The sequence below is a fragment of the Leucoraja erinacea genome, chromosome 2, assembly GCF_028641065.1.
Source record: "Leucoraja erinacea ecotype New England chromosome 2, Leri_hhj_1, whole genome shotgun sequence".
In the NCBI taxonomy this organism is placed as follows: Eukaryota; Metazoa; Chordata; class Chondrichthyes; order Rajiformes; family Rajidae; genus Leucoraja; species Leucoraja erinaceus.
Window position 1 is genome coordinate 98589184 of NC_073378.1, and position 14715 is coordinate 98603898.

Below are 14715 nucleotides of genomic sequence, written 5' to 3' on the forward strand. Positions count from 1 at the left end.
CTGTTGGTAGGTTAACTGACTACTATAAATTGCCTCTGAAGTGGATGGCAACAAAATCAGGCTATAGTTGATGGGCAAGTGACATAGAATGTGTCACAGGAAATAAGTGAGAGAATGGTATTGCTCTGAGAGCTGACATAAACCCTGTAGCTGAATGGCTTTCTATGCTAGATGAAAACATAAAACATATGATATTTGAATGTGATGTAAAATGTTTAACTACTTACAAATTTGTAGCAGTCATTGTAAAAATTATAGCAAATGGAAATCAGGCATCATGTTCAGCCTCTTATTAATGTTCCCACTAAATTAATAGAGTTGATTTTAACTGTTGGTGCTGAAGGAATAATCAATGGGCAGCCGTGGGAACTTTGGGGCCAGCACGTAATTTGCCATGAAACAGTGAGAGGCAGCTGACTCTGGTGCCCCAGGGATGTAGTGAAGTGCAGGGGGATTGGAACTGAGGCCTCCCCTCAGACTCTGCTTCAGAGATAACAAACCAAGTTTGTCTATCTTCTCCTTCATAGCTAATACCCTCTGGTAAGCCATTTGGTAAACCTCTTCTGCACCCTCTCCAAAGCTTCCATATCTTTCCTGGAGTGGACAATCAGAACTGCACAACGCACTCCTAACCAAATTCCCATGTGGGCTATTGTTTCCATCTGGAGGAGGAGGTCATATACCATACAAGGAGGAAGGGGAGAGATTTACGGGAACAGTCGGTGGGGTCTTTGAGCTTTTACTGGTCTGTTAAGTGTTGCACCAATGGAATCCAAACGCTTCTTAAAATAAAATGAGATAAATAATATGCTTAAATGAAGCCCTGCATTGCGATGGTTGGCATTGAATCATTTGGATATCTTTTTGCAGGTTACACCAGTTCCAGGCACACACCCGCTTCTGGTTTTTGTCAATCCCAAAAGTGGTGGGAAACAAGGAGAAAGGTGAGCCTCTGATTTTGTATTTCAGTGATTTGTGGAAAAAGGAAATATGGCAGAATGTTGTGCTTGCTGAGAAATTAAACAGAAATTCTAAACGCAGAGGACCAGTGATCAGCCCGTGTAATTATAACTTTATTATTGTGCTACATATTTTAATGTAAATACAGATTAGTCAGTATCCAACTCAATCAGAAGGCATCATCTGGTTTTGTCAAAAATGGCAATGGGAATTAATGTTATTTATCTGATATTACCTGGGTGTATTTTATATCCAAGTTGGGACACAGGTGATGGAACGCCAGAAACCTGGATGAATTGGGTATCTGTGACTTTAGAGACTCCAAAATGTCAAACCATGAGCTCAATCAATTTATGCTTCCTAAAAGGCAATTGTCACTAGTGAAGGGGGGAGATCGTATAAGGAGGAAGGGGAGAGTTTTACAGGCACAGTCGGTGGGGTCTTTCAGCTTTTACTGGTCTGTTAAGTGTTGCACCAATGGAATTCAAACTCTTCTTAAAATACCATGAGATAAGTAATATGTTAATGAAGCCCTGCCCAGTGATGATTGGCACTAAATAGGGGTTCTCTAAAACAAATATTTGCTGAAATATTTGCTTCCTACAAAAAGGCTACAAACTTTTCCGTGGCAACGATTAATCACATTTTAGAAGGATGACGGAGGACCTCATTGGAACTTATCGAATAGTGAAAGGCCTGGATAGAGTGAATGTTTCCACTAGAGTGATTCCACTAGGACCAGAGGCCATAGCCGCAGAATAAAAGGACACATCTTTAGAAAGGAGATGAGGAGGAATGTCTTTAGTTGGAGGGTAGTGAATCTGTGGAATCTGTGGAGGCCAATTCAATGTATGTTTTTAAAGCAGAGATTGACATATTCTTGATTAGTAACTATGTCAGGTTGTCAGGTGAAGGCAAGATAATGGGGTTGAGAGAGAAAGATAGATCAGCTATGATTGAATGCCAGAGTAGACTTGATGGACCGAATGGTCTAATTCTGCTCCTAGAACTTATGAACTTAGTAGCTGCATGGTGATGTCTACAAGACTGAAGTGGTCTTTCAAGGCAGATAAATACATTGCACCTTCAAAACCCTCCAAAAATATTTGTACAAGTACTTAGCCAAATTTGTCAAAGTGCACAATAGACTGAAGAGTGTGATATCCAGCAAGTGAATGGGAGGGGTCTAGCAACCTACATGTAGCACTGCAAAGCAGGAGATGCCCTAACTTTCAGTGTTAAAGAGGGGAATTAGTGCCGGTGATGTGCCTGATAGTGTTAGGTCCCGTCTGCTCCCATACTCTTGAGATATCGTTCTCTGATCTTCCACAAATGTTGACTGTGCCAGCAAAGTGGAGCACCATCTGACACAATATCACAAGCCAAGGAAATTTCTGATCATTGTTACCGTGTTTGGTCGAAGTAATGTCTCCTGCAGCTTTTCCTGAAATTACAATGACCACACGACGCTTGTGTAATTAATGCAGTTTTTAATAAAACTTCCTCCATTTCCTGCTTATTCCATAGGGTAATAATTAACATCTTATCCCTAACAACTATCTGTAAAACAGCAAAACTTTTGATGCTTTTAAAATGCATTTGAGAAGTGAGATGTCCGTTGTCTTTCAAAGTTTAAAATTACAGTTTTGTTGAGAAAAATAATATCTGATACTAACTGCACTTTGATGTCGTCAGTTTATTTTTAAAGTCTTATCCATCCCCAGCAAACATAAAATAACATTATAGGAATCATTCCTCTGCCTTGACAGACACTGCTTGATTGCCATAATATTGAACTGTGTCTTATTTTTGAAAAATAAATCTAACAAGATAAACGTCACAAGGTAAATTTATAAAATTGGCCCCTTTAATTCCATTGCATTCCTATGAAATACTGAATTAAAATTGTCACTGGCTAATTGTGGAGTGAAAATAAAGAATAGAAAACATGACCTGGTACAAGTGTCATGTCTAGTTAATATCCCCTGCAAGTGCCTCTATTTATCCTCCCCTGTGACTTATGCACTGTTTCAACTCACATTTCTGTAAAAGCACTACCTGGGGACATTAATTAGGTGTGACACCAGTACAAGCTTGACCCAAGCACCCTTCTGGAAAAGACCTTCATTATAAATCATCATTAAAATTAAAATGATTACAGTAACAATACAGATCACTTCTTCATTATTATTAAATGATGAATTCACAGGCATTACATTGTCTGTAAAGAGTCCGTTATGCTTTATCAAATAAACTTTTTTTAGATAGCTGACATGAAACTCCAACATAAAACAGATTGCTGGATGGATCTGTTTATTTTAAACTAATGGAAGTTTATTTATATTCTTTTCACAGAATCTTCAGAAAATTCCAGTTCCTTCTGAATCCACGCCAGGTTTACAGTCTTGGTAGTAGTGGCCCAATGCCAGGGTAAGTACAACAGCAAAGCAGTAATTGAAAGTATCATGTACAGGTTGAAAATCCAAAAGATTACCAACATTGTATTTTTATTAATATATATGTTAAACAAAAGGGATGTGAGTTGTTTCTAAAAGTAAATGGATATCATTTTCCAATCTCACACTAAACACTAACATAATCCATAGAAAATAATTTGTGCTTTGTTATTTAATCTTATTTTTGTAGCTCAATTACCAAATATAGTGTAATATTTTTACAAAGAGAACAAAATTATTCAGAGAGATATCCACTTATTAGCACCATGACCCACATTGCATTCTTTAATGACTGAGATCTAATCAGAAATTGCAACCTGTAAAATTCTGCTGCAATTATTATAAGGTATATAAAAACAATTTCACGGGTATCACCTCAAACTAATTAAGACACAATATATTTTTATTGATGCATCGGTGTTTAATAAGATCATGAAAATCTCCTTTTGTGTGACTGAGACACAATGAAGTCTCTTAAATCTGCATAGAAACTTTTGTTATCTTGGGAGTTGACAAGTTTCATTAATGTTGAAGACAAATAGTGAAGAAGGTTCTTGTATGAATTATGCGCTGTGCAGCTTGTTATGATACCCTGTGTTCCCAGCAGGGTGGGATGTACAAGCTGATAAATCTTAACCTTACAGAAACATTACAAGATTGCAATCAGCCTGAGGCTAGATTACCAGACACATCTGTTTCCTAATTCACAAACAACAGTATAATATCTTAAACGTCTGGCTTTCTATTCAACCATAGAGGCTCTTTCCTGTAAAACATAAACAAAAGTATAGTGAACAATTGTACTTTTTTTCTGAACCTTCTTTCATTTAAAAAAAAGAGATGTAGTTTTAATAAGTTGTCCATCAGAGTCCAGTAAAGAATAAAAAGATGTTCATAAAAAGAGTGTTTACATTGGGCATTAATGTAATGTTAAACATATGTGTTTCACAGTTTTAGACTAGGTGCAGACCATAAGTAGCATTAAAACAGTAGTGGCAATTGAAGATTTGAACTGTTTTCAGGATATTTTTCTTAATAGTGAGAGAAAAAGGAGGATATTTTAGTCATTCCAATAGGATAGCTCAAGCCAATGAAATAGAGGAGAGCATGAAGTTGAGGAAGTTTGGTGGCAGAAGAATGCAACAGAGTGCTGACATGCAAAGTTGGAAGATCTTGCCAAGTTAGAGGTGATGCTGTGGAAGGGATTGTAAAAATCCTTCTGAAATCAATGTATTACAAGAGAAGCAGTCAACAGATGAAAACATTGATGGGGCAACCTGGAGTTGGGTGTGAATAAAGTTTGTAGAATAAGCTCAAATTTCTGTACAAGGTGAACCATTGGAGTCAAGCGAGAAGAATTGAGGGAACAAAATATGGTTTGGATAGGAGGCTTCCATGGGGAGAAACTGAAACTGGCTTCCTTAGCAATGGATATGCGATGAGTTTGAAGCTCAATAAAGGAATCATCCAAAACGTCAGGACTACATGCATACAACCTCGTCGTGAATGAGTAGGGAAAGTCAATGGAGTTGAGACTGTGGGGGTAGAAACTTTGAATTCATCTGCACAACTTTGGACTGGGTCAATTATTGTTGCTCACAGCTTCACTGAGAATATACCTGGGAAATACACAATTCACAAATGGAAGTGAGATGGAAACTAGAGAAAAGTTGGTGTCACATGGTACCGTCTCCAGCTTCAATTTTATGATAAGTTATAGTTTGTCTATAGTTTTAGTTTGCCTATATTGCTAGCTGCTAGAACCGCTAGAAACCTGCACGCTGCACGGAGAGGACGCTGGCGTTGATTGTTCGCCGCTTCTCCGCCCGCCGTTTCCCCCCCCCCCCCCCCTTTTGTTACCTGTATGTTGCCTACCTGTTACCTACCTGCCTGTCTGTTACCTGCCTGTGCCTGTGCACTATCGACGGTGGACACCTCCCTGCACCAGTGACGCTGGATCCTCTCTGCACCCGCACCACTGGACAACCTCTCTGCACCCGCACCGCTGGACAACCTCTCTGCACCCGCACTGCTGGACAACATCTCTGCACCCGCACCGCTGGACAACATCTCTGCACCTGCACTGCTGGCACCCGCACCGCTGGACACCCTCTCACCTATCTGCTCCCTCAATGCTGGACACCTCGCTGCATCTGCACAGCTGGACAACCTCTCTGCTCCCTCACCGCTGGATACTCTCTCCACCTGCACCGCTGGACACCTCTCTGCACCCTCACTGCTGGACACCCCTCTTCACCTTCTCTGCTGGACACCTCTCTGCACCCTCACCCTCAGAGACAACCTCTCTGCTGCTTCCTGCAGCTGCTCGGGCTCCTCATCATGCTCAAATACTCAACTCTGCAACTGATTGGTCTCTTCAACAACCACATCCCATCCTGCATCCAAGTCATTAAACAGCTTAGACTTCTACGTCGACCCCGTTTCATCCACAGAGGCTCTCGACGCAAGCTTGTTTACTTCAACCACGGACATTCCATTCCATCCATCTGCTCACTACCACGCTCTACCCCCCTCAACCGCATCACCCCCCCATCCCAGCTGACCACACGCACTGTCAACTGGGACAATCTCAGATCTCTCCAGCCTGCCCCCATCCCTCCACCCTCTCACAATGCCAACTTTGCCCTCCTCAACACCAGGTCGTTCAACAACAAAGCCCTTGCCCTCCATGAACTAATCCTTGACAACACTCTGGACTTCCTTCTGCTCACTAAAACCTGGCAACAACCCAATGTCTTCTTCTCCCTCAATCATCCCCACCTGGATTTAATTACATCTCCAAACCCCGCCCCTCCCGCCATGGAGGTGGCCTCGCTGTTATTTTCAACCAGAACTTTCGTATCACTGAACTCACCCTCCCCCCAGTAGCATCATTTGAATTCCTCGCCTTCAAAGCCCTTTCCTCCATGACAGTCATCCTCATTTACCGGCCACCTAAACCAAACCCCTCCTTCCTATCTGACTTCACTGAACTCCTCACACTCACACCTCTCCCCACGTCCGCTGCTACTTGGTGACATAAATATTCATATCGACTCCTCCACCTGCAAGCTCTCATCTGAATTCGCCTTTTTACTGGACAACTTCTCTCTCACTCAGCACGTCACCTTTCCCACCCATGACAAAGGTCACATCCTTGACCTGGTCTGCTCCACAAATCAACCGGTACTCGACCTCCATCCATGCCTCTTCCCCCTCTCTGATCATAAGCTTATACAGTTCACCATCCCTTCTCTGACACCTCGCCCCCGCTTCCTCTGAGAAATCACCTTCCGTAATCTAAAATCCATCGATCCCCACCATCTCTCTGACCTGCTCTCCACCACTCTCCCCCTGGACTCAACCCATATCTCACCTGATGATCTCACAAACCATCTCAACTCTACCTTGTCTACCTCCCTTAACATTCTGGCCCCCCTCAAAACAAGAACCGTAACTTTCAACACATCTTCACCCTGGTACACACCTGCACTTCGTAAACTGAAACAGACTGGTCGCCGACTTGAATGACTCACAAAGAAATCATCTCTCACAGTCCACCTTGAAGCTTACAAACTCCATCTCACTGACTACAAAGATGCCCTCATTGCTGCAAAATCTGCCTACCTCTCCTCCATATTCACCGACCCCTGCCTTAACCACAGAACCCTCTTCTCCACAGTGGGCAACCTCCTCAAGCCTCGAGCCAACACTCTCCCTACCTCTACTCCGGATCTCTGCAACTCATTCCTCCACTTTTCCGCTGATAAAATCAGCACCATCTATCAATCTTTATCCCCTGTACCCAACTCCCCAGCATCTACTCCACCACCTACCAAGGCCCCTCCTTTCAACATCTCCACTGACCTCCTTACCCCTCCTCCACACTGCTTCCTCTCCCAGTTTGACCTGGTCACACCTACTGAAATCTCCAAACTCATCAGCTCTTCCAAACCCACTACCAGCTCCCTCGGCCCTCTCCCCACTTCCCTGCTGAAGTCCTGCCTCCCCGTTCTCTGCCCCTACCTCACTAATCTCTTCAACTCCTCATTGTCCCAAGGAATTGTCCCCTCCGCTTTCAAAACTGCTGCTGTCACACCTATCTTAATGAAACCTGGTCTTGATCCCTCCTCTCTCATTAACTACCGCCCAATCTCAAACCTCTCCTTTCTTTCAAAAACCCTGGATCGTATCGTTGCGTCACAACTTCATTCCCACCTCCTTGCGTATAACCTATTTGAACCCCTACAATCTGGCTTTCACCCCCTCCATAGCACAGAAACTGCTCTCCTCAAAGTCCTCAACAACTTCCTCACCTCTGCTGCCACTGGTTCCCTCAACATCCTCATCCTCCTCCCTCCCTGAGTGCAGCCTACTCTACAGTGAACTTTAACATCTGCTTACCAGACTTGGGGACTCTTGGCATTGAACCTTCTGCTCCTCAGCTGGCTCCGTTCCTACCTTCCAACTCTCCCACTTCATCTCTCTCCACTTCCCACACCTCTGCTACAGCCACAGTCACTCAGGCGCCTTCCTCAAGGCTCCTTACTCGGCCCCCTCATCTTCATCTCTCTACATCCTCCCCTTGGTCAGATCTCCGCCACTTCAAACCTGACTTCCCTGTTACGCCGATGACACCCAGATCTACCTCGGCTCTTGCTCTCTTCCCCACAACTTGCCTCTCCTGCCCACTCTCCTCTTCCTCTCTGCTCTTCTCCCTCCTCTGCCCTGCTTCTCAGCTATCTGCTCTCTCTTGCTTCTGACCTTTCTGCTTCCTCAAACTCAACAGCAATCTTTTCCCCTTCCTCCTCATAGGCTCCCCTCCTCTTCAGCAAAATCATCTGGCCCCACTCTCACTCTCGACGGCACCACTGTCTCCCCATCTCCCCAGGCCCGCAACCCTGGCGTGATCTTTGATTCCACCCTCCCTTGAGCCTCACATCTGCCATGTCATTAAAACCTCCTTCTTTCACCTCCGCAACATCGCCAAAATCAGACCCTCTCTCACACCTCCTGCTGCTGAAAGACTCATCCATGCCTTCATCTCCTCCCGACTGGACTACTGCAACTCCCTCTGCTCTCCTTGGCTTCTGCTCACTCTACCTCAACCAACTCCAACTTCTCTCAGAACGCAGCCGCCCTCTCTCTTCTCACCCACACCCCTCCTGTCCTCTCTCTCCTGTCCTCTGCAACTTCCTGCTCTCTGCTTCTCCCTTCACTGCTCTCCCATCTCCCACCTGCTCCTACAAAATCCTGGTCCTCACCTACAAAGCCCTCCACCTGCTGCCCCCCATCTCTCCCTCCTGACCTCCTCTCCCCTGCCTTCCCCAAACCTCTCCTGTCCCTCTGCTCCACTCTCCTGGTCTCTCTCTCTCCACAGTCTCCTCTCTCTCCTCTGCTCTGCTCTCCGCAGTTTTGGGGACAGAGCCTCTCTCCAGGGCTGCTCCCAGGCTCTGGAACTCCCTCCCCCAACTGATCCGCAATTCGTGTGCCTCCACTCCTCCCCCTCTCAAGACCCATCTCTTCACCTCTGCCTATCCTTAGCCCCACGTCGCCCTACCTTCCTCATCTCCTGCTTGCTCTGCTCTCCTTTGCTCTCTCCTCATTCTGCCCCCCCTCCTACTGCCCTGCTTCCTTAATTTCTCTCTGCACTGCTCTTGCTCTCCCTTTGCTCTCTCTTCTGCTCTGTGCTACCTTCACTTTCTCTGCAGCTCTCTCTCCTACTATTCTTTCATAGAAACCTCCTCTAGGTGCAGGAGTCTGCCATTCGGCCCTTCGAGCCTGCACCGCCATTTAATATGATCATGGCTGATCATCCAACTCAGTATCCCGTACCTGCCTTCTCTCCATACCCTCTGATCCCCTTGGCCATAAGGGCCACATCTAACTCCCTCTTAAATATAGCCAATGAACTGGCCTCAACTACCCGCTGTGGCAGAGAGTTCCAGAGATTCACCACTCTCTGTGTGAAAAAAGTTCTCCTCTCTCCTCTCGGTTTTAAAGGATTTCCCCCTTATCCTTAAGCTGTGACCCCTTGTCCTGGACTTCCCCAACATCGGAAACAATCTTCCTGCATCTAGCTTGTCCAACCCCTTAAGAATTTTGTAAGTTTCTATGAGATCCCCTCTCAATCTCCTAAATTCTAGAGAGTATAAACCAAGTCTATCCAGTCTTTCTTCATAAGACAGTCCTGACATCCCAGGAATCAGTCTGGTGAACCTTCTCTGCACTCCCTCTATGGCAATAATGTCCTTCCTCAGATTTGGAGACCAAAACTGCACGCAATACTCCAGGTGTGGTCTCACCAAGACCCTATACAACTGCAGTAGAACCTCCCTGCTCCTATCCTCAAATCCTCTGGCTATGAAAGCCAACAGGCCAGTGGCTTTCTTTACTGCCTCCTGCACAGAAACTGCATGCCTACCTTCACTTCCTCACCTCTGCTGACACCATTCCCTCAACATCCTCTCCGCTGCATCTCCCCCTTCGATATCGTGCCACCATTTAGATGCTAACCTGACTTGGGGACCGTTTTTGTTCACCACTCATGGATCCGTTCCTATTTATCCACATTAATCCCACTTCATCTCTCTCAAACAACCACACCTCTGCTACAGCCACAGTCACTCAAGGCGTTCCCCAAGGCTCCGTACTCGGCCCCCTCCTCTTCATCGTCTACATCCTCCCCCTTGGTCAGATACTCCGCCACTTCAACCTGGACTTCCACTTTTACGCTGATGACACCCAGATCTACCTCGGCACCAAATCCCCCCACAACCCTCCCTCTCCCATATCAACTCCTGTTTGTCAGCTATAAAAACCTGGATGCAACATAACTTCCTCAAACTCAACAGCAATAAAACAGAATTCCTCCTCATAGGCTCCAAATCCACACTCAGCAAAATCAATAACCCCACTCTCACCATCGACGGCACCACTGTCTCCCCATCTCCCCAGGCCTGCAACCTTGGCGTGATCTTTGATTCCACCCTCTCCCTTGAGCCTCACATCTGCCATGTCATTAAAACCTCCTTCTTTCACCTCCGCAACATCGCCAAAATCAGACCCTCTCTCACACCTCCCGCTGCTGAAAGACTCATCCATGCCTTCATCTCCTCCCGACTGGACTACTGCAACTCACTTCTCCTTGGCATCAGCTCCACCTACATCAACCAACTCTAACTGGTCCAGAACGCAGCCGCCCGACTCATCACCCACACCAAATCCTGGCATCACATCACTCCAGTCCTCAAACAACTTCACTGGCTTCCCATCTCCCACCGGATCACCTACAACATCCTGGTCCTCACCTACAAAGCCCTCCACCATCTGGCCCCCCCATATCTCACTGACCTCCTCTCCCCCTGCCAAACCTCACGGTCCCTCAGATCCACATCAGCCGGTCTCCTCTCCATCCACAAGTCCAAGCTCCGCAGTTTTGGGGACAGAGCCTTCTCCAGGGCAGCTCCCAGGCTCTGGAACTCCCTCCCCCAACTGATCCGCAATTCCGTGTCCCTCACCATCTTCCAGTCCCGCCTCAAGACCCATCTCTTCACCTCTGCCTATCCCTAGCCCCACGTGCCGTCCCTTTTCATCTGTGCTTGAATTGCCTCATTTGTGTTTTGAATTGAATTCTGTCTTTAATTTGTGTACTATTCATGTCTCTACTATTTATTTCATTCCGCTTACATGTTTTTCCTCTACTTGCTAAATTTATGTAAGGTGTCCTTGAGACTCTTGAAAGGCGCCCATAAATAAAATTTATTATTATTATTATTATTAAAGTGAGGCACACGCAGTCCTTTTGTCTGCAACAAATATAAAATATCAATTAAATGAAAGGAAATTTGTCTGTCACATTTTCTCCATCACCCCTCAATTTCCCAAAGATCACTGAACGTTACAGGACAAGCAGATGAGGTGCTGTCAGAGTTATGTTGGATGCTGGCCCTCATTTCCCATGTCATTGAATATAAGACAAGACAGTCATGTCACCAAGTGAGGCCCATTGAAGAAGGCTGATTCAAAGAGGCAGATCATGTGACCAGTATCCTGGTCCACTCTGACCACACGTTCTGGGGAAAGGGCAACAAAGTCCTCAATGCTCTGAAAGGCTACATCTTTTTTTTCTTTCAGAGATCCAAAGAATGAATCAGCAATAGCATCAGGTTTTTTTCAGCAGCATATTTCAATGGCATCGTTTAGCCTGGGTATATAATGTTCATAATATTCCATCGGGTTTCCCACAGAGAACTGTTATTATTTCGATCTGACATTTCCATTCGTTTTCTCCCAGAGAAAGTGATATTTTGTTGGATTTGCACCAATGACCAACAGCTAGGAAAAAAGATTAATATTCATTACAAACAAACTGGGTTCAAAACAAAGATCCAGATGGAAGGCAAATGGCAGCAAACCAAAAATGGAAATTTAAAAATTAAACTCACTCTCAGAGAACTGAACTGTTAATGAAAATAACTTTTCAGCTTCTCTTAGCCTGCTGCATCTGTTAATTCTCAACGAGTGACATAGCCAAATATACTGCAACACTGAGGAAATCAGAAAGAGTCTGCGTTTTCAGCTTTGTCCTTGATCATTCTGCTGGCTTTGTATGTGAACTTTGAGTGCAAGGCAAAAGAAGTGCGAATGAACGGGTGCATTCCCATATGTGCATCAGTAATATTTTACAGAAATAAATGTTAATTAATGTGCAGCAACAACACATCGCGGAAATGAAGGTGATTCTTGTAATGAACGCGTTTCCATCGAGGTTTTGCCAGTCGTTTAAAATTGCACCGTTATTATTACCAGGATGTCTCAAAAGTGGGTTTACAATGATCAGAAACTATTTAATCTACCTGTATTTCATATTTTTGAAAAGTGAAGTTTGCAAGCTTTTTGCTCAAGTAAAAGGGACTCTTATTTATCCTTTCACTTGATCATTAGCAAGTATGGCAGGTCACCTCTGAAGGGTGTTAGTTAGCCGGGTAAGTTCCAACTACAATCCAAGTACTGTCATGGTCATCCTTCTGATTATAACTTTTTATTCCTTCATAAAGAGGGGAAAGATTTAACAGGAACCTAATGTGCAATTGATTCATACAGAAGGTGGTGGGTATATGGAACGAGCTGCCAGAGGAGGTAGTTGAGGCAGGTACTATAATAATATTTAAAATACATTTGGATACATGGATAGGAAAAGGTTTGGAGGGTTATAGGTCAAGTGCTGGTGGATAGGGCATCTTGGTTGGCTGAACGTTGGGCTGAAGGGCCTGTTTCCTTGCTGCATGCCTCTTAAATGAATTGAAATTTCTCGCCAAAATGTTGCAATTTGTGACAAATGACAAATGTGTTTGTGTCTTTTGGGAGAGACAGAACACCATTTCAGCACATTTAATGCTCTAGAATACAATAGACAATAGGTGCAGGAGTAGACCATTTGGCCCTTCGAGCCAGCGCCGCCATTCAATATGATCATGGCTGATCATCCACAATCAGTACCCCATTCCTATATTCTCTCCATATCCCCTGACTCCGCTATCTTTAAGATTTCTATCTAACTCTCTCTTGAAAGCATCCAGCGAATTAGCCTTCTGAGGCAGAGAATTCCACAGATTCACAAATCTCTGGATGATGGTCTGCATCCCAGGGTACTTAACAAAGTGGCTCTAGAAATCGTGGACGCATTGGTGACAATTTTCCAATGTTCTATAGATTCAGGATCAGTTCCTGTGGATTGGAGGGTAGCTAATGTTACCCCACATATAAGAAAGGCAGGAGAGAGAAAACAGGGAATTATAGACCAGTTAGCCTGACATCGGTGGTGGGGAAGAAGCTGGAGTCAATTATAAAAGATGAAATAGCGGCACATTTGGATAGCAGTAACAGGATCGGTCTGAGCCAGCATAGATGTACGAAGGGGAAATCATGCGAAACTAATCTTCTGGAATTTTTTGAGGATGTAACTAGGAAAATGGACAAGGGAGAGCCAGTGGATGTAGTGCACCGGACTTTCAGAAAGCATTTGATAAGGTCCCACATAGGAGATTAGTGGGCAAATTTAAGGCACATAGTATTGGGGGTGCTGACATGGATAGAAAATTGATTGGTAGACAGGAAACAAAGAGTAAGGATTAACGGGTTTCTTTCAGAATGACAGGCAGTGACTAGTGGGGTACCACAAGGCTCAGCGCTGGGACAGCAGCTATTTACAATATACATTAATGATGTAGATAAAGGAATTCAAAGTAACATTATCAAATTTGCAGATAACACAAAGCTGGGTGGCAGTGTCAACTGTGAGGAGGATGCTATGAGAATGCAGGGTCATGAATCATATAAGATTATTAAGGGATTGGACACAAGAGTCAGGGGACATGGGGAGAAGGCAGGTACGGGGCACAGATTGGGGATGATCAGTCATGATCATATTGAATGGCGGTGATGGCTCGAAGGGCCGAATGGCCTACTCCTGCACCTATTGTCTATTGTCTAATTCTTAAACCGTGGCCCCTGGTTCTGGATTCCCCCAACATTGTGAATATGTGTCCTGCTTCTGGTGTGTCCAATCCCTTAATAATCTTATATGATTCAATAAGATGTCCTCTCATCCTTCTAAATTCTAGAGTTAACTAGCTCAGTGGCTCCATTCTATCAATATATGGCAGTCCCGCCGTCCCAGGAATTTGTGAACTACGGTGTACTCCCTCAATAGCAAGAATGTCCTTCCTCGAATTTTGAGACCAAAACTGCACACAATATTCCAGGTGTGGTCTCACTAGGACCCTGTACAACTGCAGAAGGACCTTGTTGCTCCTATACTCGACTCCTCTTGTTATGAAGGCCAACATGCCATTAGATTTCTTCACTGCCTGCTGTATCTGCACGCTTACTTTCAGTGACTGTTGAACAAGTATCCCCAGATCTCGTTGTATTTCCTCTTTTACCAAATTGACACCATTCAGATAATAATCTGCCTTCCTGCTTTTGCCACCAAAGATGAAAACCTCACATTTATCCACATTAAACTTCATCTGCCATGCATCTGCCCACTCACCCAACTTGTCCAAGTCACCCTGCATCCTCATAGCATCCTCATCACACTGCCACCCAGATTTGTGTCATCTGCAAATTTGCTAATGTTACTTTGAATCCCTTCATCTAAATCATGAATGTATATTGTTAATAGCTGCGGTCCCAGCACCGAGCCTTGCGGTACCCCACTAGTTACTGCCTGTCATTCTGAAAGGGACCCGTTAATCCCTACTCTTTGTTTCCTGTCTGCCAACCAATTTTCTAT

The 14715-nt window shown here is 44.6% G+C and overlaps 1 protein-coding gene across 2 annotated transcripts in view; it reads left to right on the forward strand.

The window, feature by feature from the left end:
- Positions 1 to 14715, forward strand: part of dgkb (diacylglycerol kinase, beta) — a 518449-nt gene that overhangs the window by 219864 nt on the left and 283870 nt on the right. For both annotated transcript variants that reach the window (XM_055661892.1, XM_055661899.1), the window contains 2 exons: positions 871 to 944; positions 3316 to 3390. In XM_055661892.1, the coding sequence (XP_055517867.1) occupies positions 871 to 944; positions 3316 to 3390 (149 nt within the window). The remainder of the gene's footprint in view (positions 1 to 870; positions 945 to 3315; positions 3391 to 14715) is intronic.